This window comes from Carassius auratus, chromosome 7 (assembly GCF_003368295.1).
Source record: "Carassius auratus strain Wakin chromosome 7, ASM336829v1, whole genome shotgun sequence".
Lineage (NCBI taxonomy): Eukaryota > Metazoa > Chordata > Actinopteri > Cypriniformes > Cyprinidae > Carassius > Carassius auratus.
The window spans coordinates 5,906,496-5,921,906 of record NC_039249.1 but is presented as its reverse complement, the minus strand read 5'-3'; the positions used below and the strand labels follow the sequence as shown (position 1 = coordinate 5,921,906).

General features: G+C 37.3%; 1 protein-coding gene across 2 annotated transcripts in view; it reads left to right on the top strand.

Moving 5' to 3' along the window:
- Window positions 1-13,951, top strand: part of LOC113105662 (sn1-specific diacylglycerol lipase alpha-like) — a 37,685-nt gene extending 23,734 nt beyond the window's left edge. The window contains exons 12-20 of one of the 2 annotated variants that reach the window (XM_026266878.1): window positions 793-870; window positions 954-1,034; window positions 1,885-2,027; window positions 3,166-3,234; window positions 3,318-3,390; window positions 5,078-5,286; window positions 6,151-6,277; window positions 10,087-10,250; window positions 10,981-13,951. In XM_026266878.1, coding sequence (XP_026122663.1) covers window positions 793-870; window positions 954-1,034; window positions 1,885-2,027; window positions 3,166-3,234; window positions 3,318-3,390; window positions 5,078-5,286; window positions 6,151-6,277; window positions 10,087-10,250; window positions 10,981-12,031 — 1,995 coding nt within the window. In that variant the 3' untranslated portion in view covers window positions 12,032-13,951. Of the gene's footprint in view, window positions 1-792; window positions 871-953; window positions 1,035-1,884; window positions 2,028-3,165; window positions 3,235-3,317; window positions 3,391-5,077; window positions 5,287-6,150; window positions 6,278-7,360; window positions 8,269-10,086; window positions 10,251-10,980 lie in introns of those variants that run through there. The other variant, XM_026266879.1, reaches the window with a different exon arrangement.
- Window positions 13,952-15,411: the final 1,460 nt, after the last annotated feature.

The following is a 15,411-nucleotide window of genomic DNA, read 5'->3' as shown; positions in this document are numbered from 1 at the left end:
GATGAATACTAAGGATTTTGAAGCTGCTTTTGCCAATCGCCGGGCTTCAGTAACTGAGAGCAGGGCAGTCTCAGTTGAGTGGCTGCTTTTGTAGCCAGATTGGTTGCTGTCCAGGAGGTTGTTCTGTACAAGAAACATAGAAAGCTGGTTGAACGCAGCTCACTCAAGTGTGCTTTGCAATTAATGGAAGAAAGGATACCAGTCTGTAGTTTTCTAGAAGTGCTGGATTTAGAGATGGTTTCTTAAGCAGTGGACTTAACCCAAGCCTTCTTAAATGATGAGTTGATAATGTGAGTAAGTGAAGGTGAACCGACACCCGGAGCAGTGGGCAGCCATTTATGCTGCGGCACCCATGGAGCAGTTGGGGGTTCGGTGCCTTGCTCAAGGGCACCTCAGTTGTGGTATTGTTGGCCCGAAACTCGAATCCACAACCCTAGGGTTAGGAGTCAAACTCTCTAATTATCACTAACATTCGATATATCACCCATCCCTAGTGACACCAAACTATACATCAATTTGCTACAAAGATGTGCTAGTTTCATGTTTATCGTATGACTCTGTAGTTTCTTCCATTTCAAATAATAAAATAACTTAGACTCAAATAAAAAAAAGAATTTCATGTCCTTTTATTTATTCATCTGATAAATAGCCTATCAATAGGTGGGTCGATGTACATCATGATGGACAATATTGCTAAATAAACCCAGTAGTTTTTTTGCGATAATGGCTGGCCTGCTGTACTTTTTATATCTGATGCTGTACTCTTTTTATATCTCTCTCTGTCTTTCTCAGGACGCTTTAACCGATCTCACTGGGGATTCTGAGCGTTTGCCTTTAGAGGAGCAGCATGGCACATGGCTTGGACACAAGGTGCTACACAAACACTGGCAAACAGTAAACATATCGAACACAAGAAACTAAGCAAACTCATTCTCATGAATTCTTTTATTTAGGGAATGGTTTATTCAGCTGAATACATAAAGAAGAAACTAGAGCAAGAAATGATTCTCTCTCAAGCCTTCGGGAGAGATTTGGTAAGTGGTACCATTTGGTACCAAAACTTTTGTTCACATGAAGCATCATTTTCACAAGCTCTTGCAGCTTTTCTCTACATCCGTGCAACACACCATTCAAGGAATCACCATATTACCAGTTGTGATTTAAACTTCAAAAGACTTTGATTTAATTAAAGCAATGCTCATTCAAATAAAAAAAAAAAACAGTGCTGTTGTGCTTTCTAAAGGCTTTCAGTAGTTTCAGTAATTCGCAATCAGTGAATGCTTATGTTAAGGTTTTTATATGTGACCCTGGAGCACAAAACCTTAAGTCTTAAGTCGCTGGGGTATATTTGTAGAAATAGCCAACAATACAAATTTATGGGTCAAAATGATTGATTTTTCTTTTATGCCAAAAATCATTAGAACATTAAGTAAAGATCATGTTCCATGAAGATATTTTGTAAATATCCTACCATAAATATATCAAAACTTAGTTTTTGATTAGTAGTATACATTGATAAGGACTTCATTTGGTAAACTTTAAAGGCGATTTTCTCAATGTTTAGATTTTTATATCTTGAATAAAACATGCAGTAAACGTGAAGTGACCCTGTTTTGAAGTCAAATATTTGCTTGATGAAGTAAAATAATCATTTTTGAGATTCTCTCGTCTTGTTCTGTATGAATATTCAGTATTCATTTAATTTAAATTAAATTAAAACAAGTTCTAAAAATTTTTTAGCATGGTTTCGAGACCAAACTTAAAGTAGTAGTAGATTCAGCCCAGTATCTTCAAACAACATTTGCATGTTGCTTGCAACATTTGCATTGTGCATGATATCATATGACACTAAAAGGACCAGTGGTGTTTGCGTGTGTGTCTCAGGGTAAAGGGACGATGCACTATGGGCTGGTGATTGTGGGTCACTCTCTGGGTGCGGGCACAGCTGCCATCCTGTCCTTCCTCCTCCGGCCGCAGTATCCTTCACTGCACTGCTACTCCTACTCCCCTCCCGGCGGTCTGCTCAGGTCAGTGTGACCTCTCTATTGTTGCTCTGGCATCCGTTTTACACTACATTTATAGAGAAAGCAGAAAACTGATCTCGTCTGAGAGAGAGAGAGAGAGAGAGAGACATTGTTTAGCCATCACTGAAGCATGATGACATTACATAAGAGATTAAACTGATGTGTTAAAGGATTAGTTCTTGCAAAAATGAACATTTTGTAATTACTGTTGCAACCTGATGTCATTACAAAACTGTATAATTTTCTTTTTGCCATGAATCTTGAAATTAGAATTTCAGTTTCCACTCAAGGAAAGTGAATGATGATTTATAAGCTCCAAAAAGCATTATAAAACTAGTCTCCTAAAGCCTAAGTTATGATTTATGAACCATAGTTATAAAATCATTTATATGAGGAACAAAGCATTTTTCTGTGATTTGAATTTCTCATCTGCCACATCTCATCATATTTTTTGCAGCATTGTGGTCAGGTCAAACGACAGAGGTGTTTGGTATTAGTGACAACTGCAAGTGTGAATTTGATTTGGACAGCAATACATTACATGAAAATAGAAAGATGTTATTTTAATTTGCATGAATATTTTGCAGTGTTACATTTTTTACCTTTTTTTTATTACAAAAGAAGACTTTCAGAAACATTTAACAAATCTTACCAAATGTGTCATTGGTAGTGGTAGTTCATTTGAAAGCTATTTTGGCAGCTTCAGAGTTGCTGAGTTTTTTAATGTTTTTTTAAGTAAAAAAAAAAAAAAACACTCAAGAGATTTGTCTCACACTACAGATCTCCTTCTCTCTAATGCAATTGGTTGTGTAAAATATTAGCCCAAAAACATGCATGGATGCACAAATCCACCGCATGCACTAATCTTTTGGAAAGGATATTATTTGAGTTGAGAGTCGCTCAAAACCTTTTCTGAGTTTTTGATTTAATGAGAAAACTCTTACCTGACACACTTGAAACAGTCTTTGCTCATTTTTTTTTTTTTTTTGACATTTCTTTCTAAATCTAAATCTAAAGTCAGCATTAAATCAGCTGTTGAATATAACTCTGAAATCCATCACATCATGGCAGTAGAAAAGTTTTTATGTTGGCATCAAAGAACATGTTTGAACACAAGCTTCTCTGTCTGTTTAATTCATAGTGAGGATGCAATGGAGTACTCCAAAGAGTTCGTCACCTCAGTCGTATTGGGAAAAGATCTGGTCCCCAGGTAAATGAGTGTTCAGCTCTGCTTGCATATATTTATAAGTCAGAGCAGACGGATGTTAATCTTCTTCTTTTGTGTTCATTCAGGATTGGCCTCTCTCAGCTTGAGGGCTTCCGTCGCCACCTACTTGAAGTCCTACAGAAGAGTGAGAAAGCAAAGGTGAGTTACTGTACAGGAAAGGAAAAAAATAAGAACTTTGTACACAGTGTATAAGAAACGATCTACAATCACTCTGGTTTGATTGCAAAATAAGGAAGACCAGGTCCCTGACAAGGAGTGATTTATTTTATTGCCATAATAGCAAATGTGGTATATGTTAACATTGAACTAAATATGATAAAATATTTACAGCATTCTAGAGAGTCCATGCATATGGGTGATGGTGCAGTAGCTTTTATTATCATTTTGTGCCATTAATAACTGCCCTCATTATATCTCTCACATTGTGCTGCGCCCATTTCCTTTTCCCCTGGGCGAATAAAGTAAATGATCAATTGTTATGTTACTAATTATAACCTTTTTTCTTTTTTACATCTCTTTTCTAGTTCATTCAGTGGAACATTAATCTCTTTTCTCAGGGTTGTGGGTTTGGGCCTCACATTTGGGTGCGGTTTAAAATCACACTACCATTCAAAGTTTTAACATTTTCTGAAAATATGCTCACCCTCAGGCCAGGGTTTGTTTCTTCTTTAGAACAGATTTGGAGAAATGTATCATTACTTCACTTGCTCGACATTGGATCCTCTGCAGTGAATGGGTGCCGTCAGAATGAGAGTCTAAACAGCTGATAAAAATATCCACAAGTAATCTACAAGTAACTCCAGTCCATGAATTTACATGTTGTGAAGAGAAAAGCTGCATGGTTGTAAAAAGAAAAACAAATTCATCTGTACATTTCAAATTTCAAACTGTTGCATCCACTAAAATACAAGTCCTCTATCCATGATATTGCTTTCGCCAGAGAAAAAGTTGTCTCATCTAAATCAGGAGAGAAATATGCTCCGTTTATAGGTAAAAACATGCCAAAACAGTTCTAAAACAAATAAATGGTTGGATTTTTTTTTTTACTGGAGGAAGCGTTATTATGGATTATGGACTCATATTTTGTCCAGAAGTGTCATTTTAAAGTATACAGTTTTTACTTCACAAGACATGAATTGATGCACGGGAGTCAAGTGAGTTGCTTGTGGATTATTGTGATGTTTTTATCAACTGTTTGGACTCTCATTCTGACGGCACCCATTCACTGCAAAAGATCCATGTCTCCAAATCTTTTCCCATGAAGAAACAAACTCATCTAAAAGTACATCTTGGATGGCCTGAGGGTGAGTACATTTTCATAAAAAACTACTCCTTTAATTTCTTTCAAAAATTATAAAAAAAATCTTCCTGACCACAAACTTTGAAATCTATGTTAGTGCTTGCTTACATAACTTATAGTAGACCAGCTGTCCGGAAAAGTAGTCACCTACTCAGTATAGCTTATATAAATGACTCACCATACACCACACAGCTTCAGAGAATAAATTTCTTTTCTGTTTCTATCAAATCCAACGCTGTGCTGACGTGCAGCAGAGCTGATGTAAAAATGATGAAAGCGTACACACCTCAGCGTTTCATATCTCAAATATATTTCCTGCCAGCCTCTGATTAGTTTCAGGGAAGTTTGTGAGAAATTCTGCCTCTATGTGATGCATGTCTACTTATTGATGTGCACAATCATGCTGCCTACTTTGGTGGTTAGCTATTCTTAACAGGAAAAGATGCTTAAAAATGCTGCCTACGTAGGCAGCTCACCAGGTTTTGGATCAGAGTCTGTATGGGTCTCTCTGTTTGTTTCCATCAGTGGCGGATCATTGCTGGGGGTACAAAGTGCATCCCTAAATCAGAGCTGCCTCTGGATGACGAAGCTCCTGTATCTCAGGGTGTGACCCCCTCGAACTCTCGCCTGTGGCTTCACCCCAGTGACCTGAGCATCGCTCTGTCAGCCTCCACCCCGCTCTATCCACCGGGACGGGTCATTCATGTGGTGCACAACCACCCGCCTGAGATATGGTGAGTAGAGAGGACGTAAACTGAATGGATTAATGTAAATGAGAGTCTGCTCTTCAGATACGGGTACACTCCAGTGCCAGGTATTATATTGAAATGTCTGGCACTGAGAAATGCCAGTCTGCATATTTAGATTACCTGCTTTTTGGTAATTGAGCTGTAGAAAGTTGACGTGAATGGAATCATAAATAAAATTAAATCAGCTGGGCTAAAATAGTGTTTTTTTATTTTATCTATTTAACTGTGTACAAGTCTCTCATTATCGATCAGTTTGCTCCATCCTTGCTGAATACAGAGTATTTATTTATTTCTTTAAAAGAAAATCTTGCTGACCTTAAACTTTTGTAGAAGCAAATCTCTACTAGTACATGAGTAAAACCTGTTTGCACATAGGTTTTGTTCTTTACAGAGAAATATTTAATTAAACAGAATTAAATACCTAATGTAGAACAGTTCATTTTTGTATCTGTCAAACAATATATCTTTGATGGCATTTGGGGGTCTACAGAAGCGTAGAAGCCTAATGAAATGCAAATGTGGGTAATATAATAATCGTTTAATATTTGTTACCATTTTGTTTTCTCAGAAATTACTCTTAGAAGAAATATATGATTATTTCAAATCATGATTTCAATAATGCAAAACAATCAAAGAACGCATGGCCTCTGTGGACTTGCATATTTTTAGAAATAGATTTTTAAAGAGTTTCATTCTATGCTGATAGGAAGAGTTGGACCTTTTTTAATTCCAGTAATCAACTTGGGATGCGTCACATCAGTTTACAAAGTTTTCCTGTAAGTCTAAGATTCCTCTAACCATCTCTCTCTCTCTCTCTCTCTCTCTCTCTCTCTCTCTCTCTCTCTGTAGCTGTGGTCAGGAAGATCCCACTTACTCCGCTCTGTGGGGGGATAACAAGGCCTTTGATGAGGTCATCATTTCTCCAGCCATGCTGAATGAACACATGCCCCATGTGGTGATGGACGGCCTCAACAAGGTGTGTGTCTGTGCATTTGTGAGCACGCTTTTCTGTCTAACATTTGCCAAATGCAACGTCATTGATTGGGTAGCTAACTAAATGCCATTCTGGGCAAATCTGAGTAACACCGAATCCAGCGTGTATAAATGCAATAATAATATTAACGAAGTAAAATAGTCAACTTTAAAGCAGTTTAGACTGTCCGTTTCAGTAAGTTTATTAAAAAATCTAAACGATGATTAATTTGCATCATCATTCAAAAGACAAGTGGACGTTAAAGTGTGGTTAAAAATGTTTTTATAAAAAAAGTGGAAAACGTTGCTAAATACTTCAAACTACATTAGTGCTGGATTTAAATATTTTGATAGATATCTAAAAATGTGCAAAATAGTAAAATCTAGTATTTATACTGTACAGTAAATAGTGTTGATAGCCTACTATTTAATACAATATTAATTTATAAAGTTAAATTATGTGATTTATTTTTATTTATTATTATTTATTAACATTATTTCTTAAGTCTTCACTCTCACTCGATCCTTCAGAAATCATTATGTCACTTTTGATCAATTTAATGCATCTTTACCAGATAAAAGTGTTAGTCTAAATTGCCCAGCCCTGTAAAATAACATGTAACATAAGGTAAGTTCCAATGGATTCTGGTGTTCCCAGATCTGCTTTTGTTAATGGAACGGCTTCGGGGTTTGGGGCCAATGAATCAATTGCTTATGAGGCTTTTGGGCTGCAGTGGACTCCAAGTATATGTGTATCAGCATCTTAGCCAAAGTGTGTCCTTTGTGTGTTTTTACTGGACTTAAAGGTCTGTCTTTGTTTTTGTCCCCTGAAACCGCTGTCATCGCTGTCATCCATGAGCATAAAAGCATTTCTGGCATGGCTGTTTCTTCTGCTTATTGCTCATATATAAGGTCAGGGGTTTGTTCCGAGCCCTAATCCTAAATATTAAACTTAGGGTGCGCAACTTGTCCTGCTGCATATATAATGGAATGATAAATCTATTTGCTCTTAAACTGGGCTGTCGTACTGTCTTCTTTTGCTTTCTTCTGAAAGCACGTTCCTAAATGTGTTGGTTTGTCTTCACAGGTGCTGGAAAACCCATATCTAATTTCAAAACTGATTGCTGAACAGGTTGGAAGTCAGAGAACTAGCATCGAAGCGTGTGTTTCTGTCCCTAACGCACCTCCAGATCCCTCTCTAACGCCTCTCTGTTCAGATGAATGTTTTATGGTTCCAGATACTCCCAACGAAACGGTTTCTGTCCAACCACGAGGTTCAGACACTCACGGGAACGGTTTATTGCTTGATAATACTGTCAGTCTTCAAGCAGCTTCCAAGTCAAACTCTCAAAACACTATCACAGAAACTCTCACCCCTGTAATGTGTGTTACTGTAGATGCATCTTCTATTAGTTTAGATATAAAGCCAGGAGACAATTTCTGTGCCGTTCAACAACCATCAACATGTCCCTCTCTGTCTGAATCCCCAACGGTTGCATGCGCTCCCCACTCGAACATTTTATTGGCCTCTACAGAGTTGGACTTGCCAACATTAGAAATGCCCTCATCTGTCCAACACTCAACCATCCCCTTTAACGGCTCTTTATCTTCCCAAATTCCAAATTCCTCCTCGGATGTATCCATTCCTGAGTCCCATCCTCAGTTCCAGAAGCCAACTTCCCAAACTCCATTTCCAAACACATCAGATTCCTCTTCTTCCCCAGAGTTCCTGTTAAAAACCAGCATAAATCCAGACTTTTCAGAGTTGTCCTCAACTGGATTAATGTCTAAAGAAACATTAGCTGAACTCTCAATGGAGAACAGTTCTAGAAAATTGAGTTCCTCGACTGCCCGATCTGAAGAGACCAATTTTAGTGCCACATGTTATATCTCAAGCCTCTGATATACACTAGATCAAAAGTCGGGGGTCAGTAAAATATATATATATGTTTTAAAGATATTAATAATTTTATTCAACAAGGATGCATTCAATTTATCAGAAGTGACAGTAAGATATTTTATAAAGTTACAGAAATTATATTTCTAATAAAGCTGTTCTTTTGAGCTTAATATTCATCAAGGAATTCTGAAAACAAAATGCATCAGTTTCCACGTAAATATTAAGCAAGACAACTGTTTTCAACATTGATAATTATAAGAATGTTTTTCTCGAGATGCAAATTAACATTTAAGAATGATTACTAGTGAAAATTGAAAATTGAAAATATATTCAAATAGAAAGCATTAAATTGTAATAACAAATTTCACAAATTTTTACTTTTTTTGATGAAATTTAATGCAACCTTGGTGAACAAAATACTTATTTCAGATACATTAAAAAAATATTTTGTTTGTGTGTGTTACACAATGTACAGTACAGCCAAATGCATGTGCTTTCTTCCTTTGCAGCTAATAATCTCTGTTCCTCGCTGCCAGAAGCACCCATCAGCTCGAGCTTTGGGCATCTGTGGTGGCATTCTCTTCCTTTCTGCAGGTTCCTGGTCCCTCTATCAGTTCTTCTTAACTTCCTGTTTTGGTGTCTGGTTTATGCTTTAGCAGTTTGCAACAAAATTTTCATTGCAGCTTCTCTCCCTCTCCGTGTGCCTTGAGTTAGTCACCTGGTCTGTTACGCTTGGAGCTTTACTCTTGGAGGTGGATTTATGCCTCTGGTTCTTGCGGTGGGCATTAGCGTTTGCTTACACTGCTTGTTGTTGGTGGTAGTTCTGCCTCAGATGGTGCATTTAAAGAAACAGTGAACACTGTGTCATCATTGTTACGACATGTATAACCAGGATAAATATCTCCTTTTGTGATATATAGAGGAATGTAGAATTTGATTTGTACTAATAATTGCATAAAATGTATCTAAATGGACCAAAAATCATGTTTACTCACTAATCGCTTGACCTAACTTGCAAAATTATGCTTAATCCAACAACCATTTTCTTTCTTTCTTTCTTTCTTTTCTCTAACTGCCTGTACAGGCTCAAATTGACTGAAATTTATACAGTTGCTTTTATTTGAAGTAAATGGTTTTGTTCAATTATTTTATTGTTATTTGTAGTATGTAGCTTGTATTATTCTTTTATTAAATTATTGGCATGGTTCATGTACATCATTGTTTTACACAGGTTCTTCCATTGCATTTCATTGCATCCATTAACTTTGATTATTGTCTCTAACTCTAGCCATACTCGTATGTTTACATTCATTCATGAATAAAAATGCATTATCATCTTGTGGCTGTGTAACTGGACTTTTAACTTTGTTGTTCCATTCAACTTTGTTTTTGTTGATTTGTCTGTGATTTTATGTAACTGTGTTTTTGTGTTTGAAACTATCAATACAACTAATGTAAAATAACTAGGTTGGGGATAAAATAGGATATTTGTCTCATGATTGACATCTCCGTTTTACTTGGATGTGAACAAAAATGAAACGTGAAATCTCTGTTTGGTTAAAGAGTGCTTGAAAGAAAATTTTTATTTGAATTGAAATTCCAAAGCATTAAATATTTCTAGAATGATTGCAGATGATATATTTTCACAGTGTTTTATTCAAAGAAAAGTATACGTTAGTAATCTACATTTGGCATTGCAACAAATGAATATGTGATGAAGAATAGCCCTTGTCCCTATTCAAATGTATTCTGGTGCATTTGTTTCATCTTGATATATAATACATAACATTTTTCAAAATTTCAAGTAGGCTGTGAGACCTGCTTATTTTTTTCCATTCATTCATATATTCATGCACATCTTTATTCTCATGTGTAGTTTTTATCGTCTGTCTTGTTTCTTCTCTGTCCTGCAGGTGTTGGAAAACTATAATAAAGGGAAGACCGCTTTACTGTCAGCTGCTAAGATAATGGTTAGTCCCACAGAAGTGGACCTGAATCCAGAAACGGTTTTCCTTGATGCGTCTAATTCACTGCAGCCCACGCCTGCCACACATCACCGCAGAAACAGTAGTGTCCGGTGAGTCACGAAAGCCAATCAGAGTTTGAAACAATCTGACTTACCAATCAGAACACACCAATGAGTGATCGATGATGCAGATTTTCTTTAGCTGTTTTTAAGCATATCTTATCATTTGATTTTAACTCTATTGCCTGTCCTTCTCGCTCATGCCGACTGCAGAGGTACAGTGTATGGTACTATACAGTTCCCCCCTCGTCCTCTTTGGTTCAGTAGAAAAGACCAGCCTAGACGTTAGTCACGTTAGTGTTGCCTAACCATAAACTTCCCTTTTTTTCCCCTCTTTCTAATTTTTTCCTTCTCTTCCCTGTTCAATGATTTCTTTTGGATTTTAATATGTTAAATATTTATTTGTTTCTACCCTTACTTTTTTATGACATATTATTTTTCATCTTCTCTCTATTTGTATATATATATATATAAATATATGCATATAAAATTATGCATATTGCATAACATTTTTAATAATTTTTATAATATTTTTTGTTTTTCTTCCATTCAACTTTTTATTTCCCCTGCATTTTATGACATTATTTTCCTTTTTGTATGCATTTTTCTTTTTTAATATCCATTTTTTCCCCCTGCAAACTATTTTTAATTCCCTAATTTTGTTATTATCATCCTTCTCTTTTCCCGCTCCATGCTCTCTGTCTGTCTGTTCTCTGTTTATTTTCTCCGTATGCTACTCTACTCCTGTGCCCACTTCCTGTCCTGTCATGTCCTGCTGTAGTTCCTGTGCCCGTTCTGAGATCTCGCTGGACGGTTTCTCGGAGTGTCCGCCACCTCCTGTGCCCGTGGTGCTCACCGGAGCCCGTGAGCGATTGGCCGTGGAGCTGCGGGAACGAAAAGCCCCCTTGGCCATCATGGAAAGTCTATCTGACGCTGAATCCGTTTACAGCTTGGACTCCCGACGATCATCTGCCGCCTTGAGAGGCTCGCCCTGTTTTGGGAGTCTACCTTTCCCTTTGAACGCCACCATCCCAGAAGAGAATCCTTCGCTGAGTTCCCGTACGGAGTTGCTGGCGGCAGACGGCTTGGACCGGGAACTGGGCGAGGCTGGCCCATACTGCCCTACTCCTCCAGAACTGGAAGTACCTTCCAATGTCACCCATCATGTCAACTTCTCTCCGCTCTCGCTCGGACAAACTATCGTAGATCAGCCGGACAGCCCGGACAAGAACTCCCAGCGGTCTTCAGGAACGCCTGTGGCTTGCCAGCCATCAGCTGTTCCTAACAGTGAAGAATCCTGCCCAGTAGCATCCCGGACTGGTTCTATGCCAGAAACGCCCAAGGATAGAGAGTATGAAGAGGGAGAAGTTGAGAGTGTCCGGTCTCAGACTCTTCCACCAGTTCCTCCGCTGCCTAACGGCACTCCCAGTCAGGCGGTCCTAGAGTTTGCCCAGTACCTGGACTCTCTATTTAGGCTGGATGGCAGCGGCTCTCCACCTCTTGAGCTCTCCGATGCAGAATCCGAATCTGGACGGGGATCGTATAGCCAAGCTGAGGGACACCATGGGGAAAACGCAGACAAGGACAGGCAGCTACTGGCTAGAGCCACTCTAGAGCCCAACTTGGTTCCCAAGCCCCCTCGCACATTTGCCGGCTCGGCTGACCCTTCCTCCGGCATCTCGCTTTCTCCATCCTTCCCGCTCTCATCTTCTGGAGAACTCAACGATTTCTCTCCTCCTGACGGAGTGCTACCCACCAACCATACGTCTGCACTACGAACTTCCGCTGTTAGTCCCAACCCTAAAGAAACTGTGTTGTCCTCTATGGTGTAGTGGCCCATTTTCATCTATTTATTTAACCCTACGGTTTCCTTTTTCCTTCTGAACCCATCGTAGAAACATGCATGCGTAGCACTGCGGCCAGTCCTTCCAGACTTCTGGACAGTTAAGGATTCATCAAGAACAGAAGACCTCATTTTTTTTGACTGTTGTAAGACGTGTCTGAATGCATTGCGTCTTGTGCATCACTATTATGAAGGAGGACCATTACACAAGGTGCTGGGGGGCTCCTTCAAACACTAAAGATGTTGCTAGCATATCAAGAAGCTTGCACAAATGACCCTACATTCACACTGAATCTAATGTTACGCTTATGTTTACATTGACACAGAACACCGAGCTTTCACAAATGTTGGCAGTTCCATGTAAGGTAAAGGTTGGGATAGGAAAAAGGGAAGACTAACTAACATAATTGAGTTATGGGGAGGGGGCACACAACAAGCAGTGGGGTACATTTCCTCAGGACCTTGGAGAATGAAGAATCGGACAAAGACGTCTCAGACGAAAGATAGTAAATTGTTCATTTTTGCGGGATTGTAGTTCTTCTTTTTTTTTTTTTATTGAAGATTGTGTGGAATGTCCTGCTGAGTACTTAGTGGCACTGACGGTTGGTGGACATCTATGAGTTCTCGTTGTGCATGAGAAAATTCTGTATGCTCGTGTTAAAAGTTTCATTTTGCTAACTTTTGTCATTTCGTATTTACATAAACCCACTTGAATTTACGCATGCAAGTTTTCTATCATTTCTTTTTCCACCGATTGCCAAAAAGGTCAACTTCATACAAGTCAAATGTTTGAACTCTGTGAAATTAATGTACAATGATAATTAATGTCATTATTATTTATTTTTAAAAACCACTGCCCATAAATGCAAACGGCATCAGGAAGAGTCGTTGAGTGGTAAGATGTGCACCAGTCACAAAATGCGCCCTTTAAATGGCTCGCTTGAATCTGCGATGTCTTTTACGAAGCACGAGATGCGTGCTTCGCGAAAAATCTCTTTCGGTATGAGTATGGCGTGCAATCAGTAGCAAAATAAGCATAGAGAGATTTCTTCTCATCTGCTTTTTTTAAAAACCATTTCTACTGTTGTTAGAATACAATAAATAGTGGTTTATCTCAATGGCGAAATATTTTAATAACTTAGACTTGCTTTTTATATATCGTTTCAGGATGAAATGTTTGAGTTTTTGGGTGGTTGTGTGAAAAAGTACAGCAGTTTGTCACCACAAGAGCTTTGCGGTTCTCAAGTATTTATTATTATTATTATTTTTTATGTCAATTGTTTTATAGCACAATTCCCATGCTTTGGTTGCATGTGATAATTGTTAATAAATGGTTATGGATTCTGCATGTGACAAAACCAAACTTTTTTTCAAATATTTTTTTCTGATGTAAATGTAATATAAATGATCAAAGGTTTGCAAAAAAACCCAACTTATTTTCCTGTTCTTTTATTGTTGCTTTATTAAATTACTCTTTTTAAGTTGTGACTAAACATCTTAATAAGCTGTGACAGCTGTACTTTTTCACAAAAAGTTGTGTATAGCATTGCCTTTTCACGTGAGTGTAAATACTGTCTTGTTTTTAGTTGTTGTGTTCAAAATAAATATAAAATCATTGGGACTTATCAATAAAAAGCTCTATCATGTACCATAGTGATGAATTTATCTCAAATGTATAGCTATATTGATATATCTACAGTATTAATTATAAACAGAGAATAATTATGACTATTCAGGAATGATAATCTGATATGCTGACTTCAGAAAAATACATAATGGTTGAACATTCATTCTTAAAAAAATAAAAATACCCTGCCAGTCTTTCAACTTTCAAGAATGAGAATGTATTTAAATGCACACACTTACACTGCCCTGCCTGTAATAGAATAAATCATATGAATCTCTGATTGACTTTGTTTCTCTTGCCTTTGTTTATTAAGCTGTCTAGGGGTATGCTTGGATGTTTTAATAACTTAAAGTTTACAACATAATGGCAATACAATATTCAATTGATTTTATTATTATTAAAAAAAGAGTAACTCATTTTATGGCTCATTGGCTTAAAGACCTTCACTTCATTAGAGAAAGCTTGACAAATTAAAACAGAATATAAACATTTTCTTCATTATCTGGAATATTTCTACAACATGACAAGAAGAAGAGTGAGTGAATATTTTGTGGGGGGGGGGTGTATTAACAAGGATTTTAATGTTTTTGACACTTAAAATGTCTGTATTAATGATTTTTGTCTGTCCGACCTCAGAGGTCAAGACCTTCTAGATCCCATCAATTGAATTCCCACAAAATCTTGATTTTGACAATCTATTGATTTAATATTAAATTAATTATAATTAATTTTATTAAGTAGCTCATTTTAAAGATCAAAAACTAGAAATGTCATTTCTATTCATTTTTATTTCAGTTATAGCTTTACAAGTTAAAGTAGACAAAAATATATATAAATGCTGCCTAGGAAAGTAGAAATAAGGGTTTTTATATTTTATTTTGTTTACAGGTTATGTATTATTTAAACTGTAATAACCCTGCAATTAGTGTTTCATTGAAGTTAAGCATTTCCTTTCACTGGCTGTTTTTTTAATAAGAAATATAGTTTTTTTATATAGGGGTTTTAGGGCCTATGTAGCCCAATCATGGAATTGCACCATGTATTATTATTACTATTATAAAGAAAAGAAGAAGTTGAAAAAGTAAATAAAAAAATACTACTAATACTAGATAATACAGCTTTTTAATTTTTTCAAATCTAATGTTATTAGGTAGACTAGGCCTATTGTAAAAAACAAAAAATTATTTTCAACATATGAGTAGGATTTCGAACTAGGACAGCGGCTTGTGAGGATGTATCTATTTATTTATTACGAACATTATATCAACCAGTAAAAGCCGTATAATAAGCCGAAGAAGCAGTATAATATTTTTTATAATAAGAAGAATTTGTTTATCTGTAAACGCACTTTTATGCGAGGATGACCGCACGTAGAGAGTGACGCGGCGGGTCTGTAATCAGTGTTGCCAAGTCCCTGTTTTGTCCCCGGGGAAATTTTAACACTGTTGCCGTGGATTGTTTTTCACGTCCGAGGGTGGAAGCGACCCCATTAACGTGATATTTTTCCCCTAAAATTAATATTTTACCTGAGGAACCCCGCCAAAAAAACGTGTATTATATCCACCGGAACGCAATTTTTATCGGGGGGGTACTCCAGTTTTGAGTCGCAATTTGGCGGGTTTTGTTGTGAAAACCTGGCAACCCTGTCTTCTACTAGGGATCCGCTCACTCAGTCAGGAAAGCGCAGGTCAAACATCAACACACACTCACACTTTATCACATTCACAATACAACACTGAGAC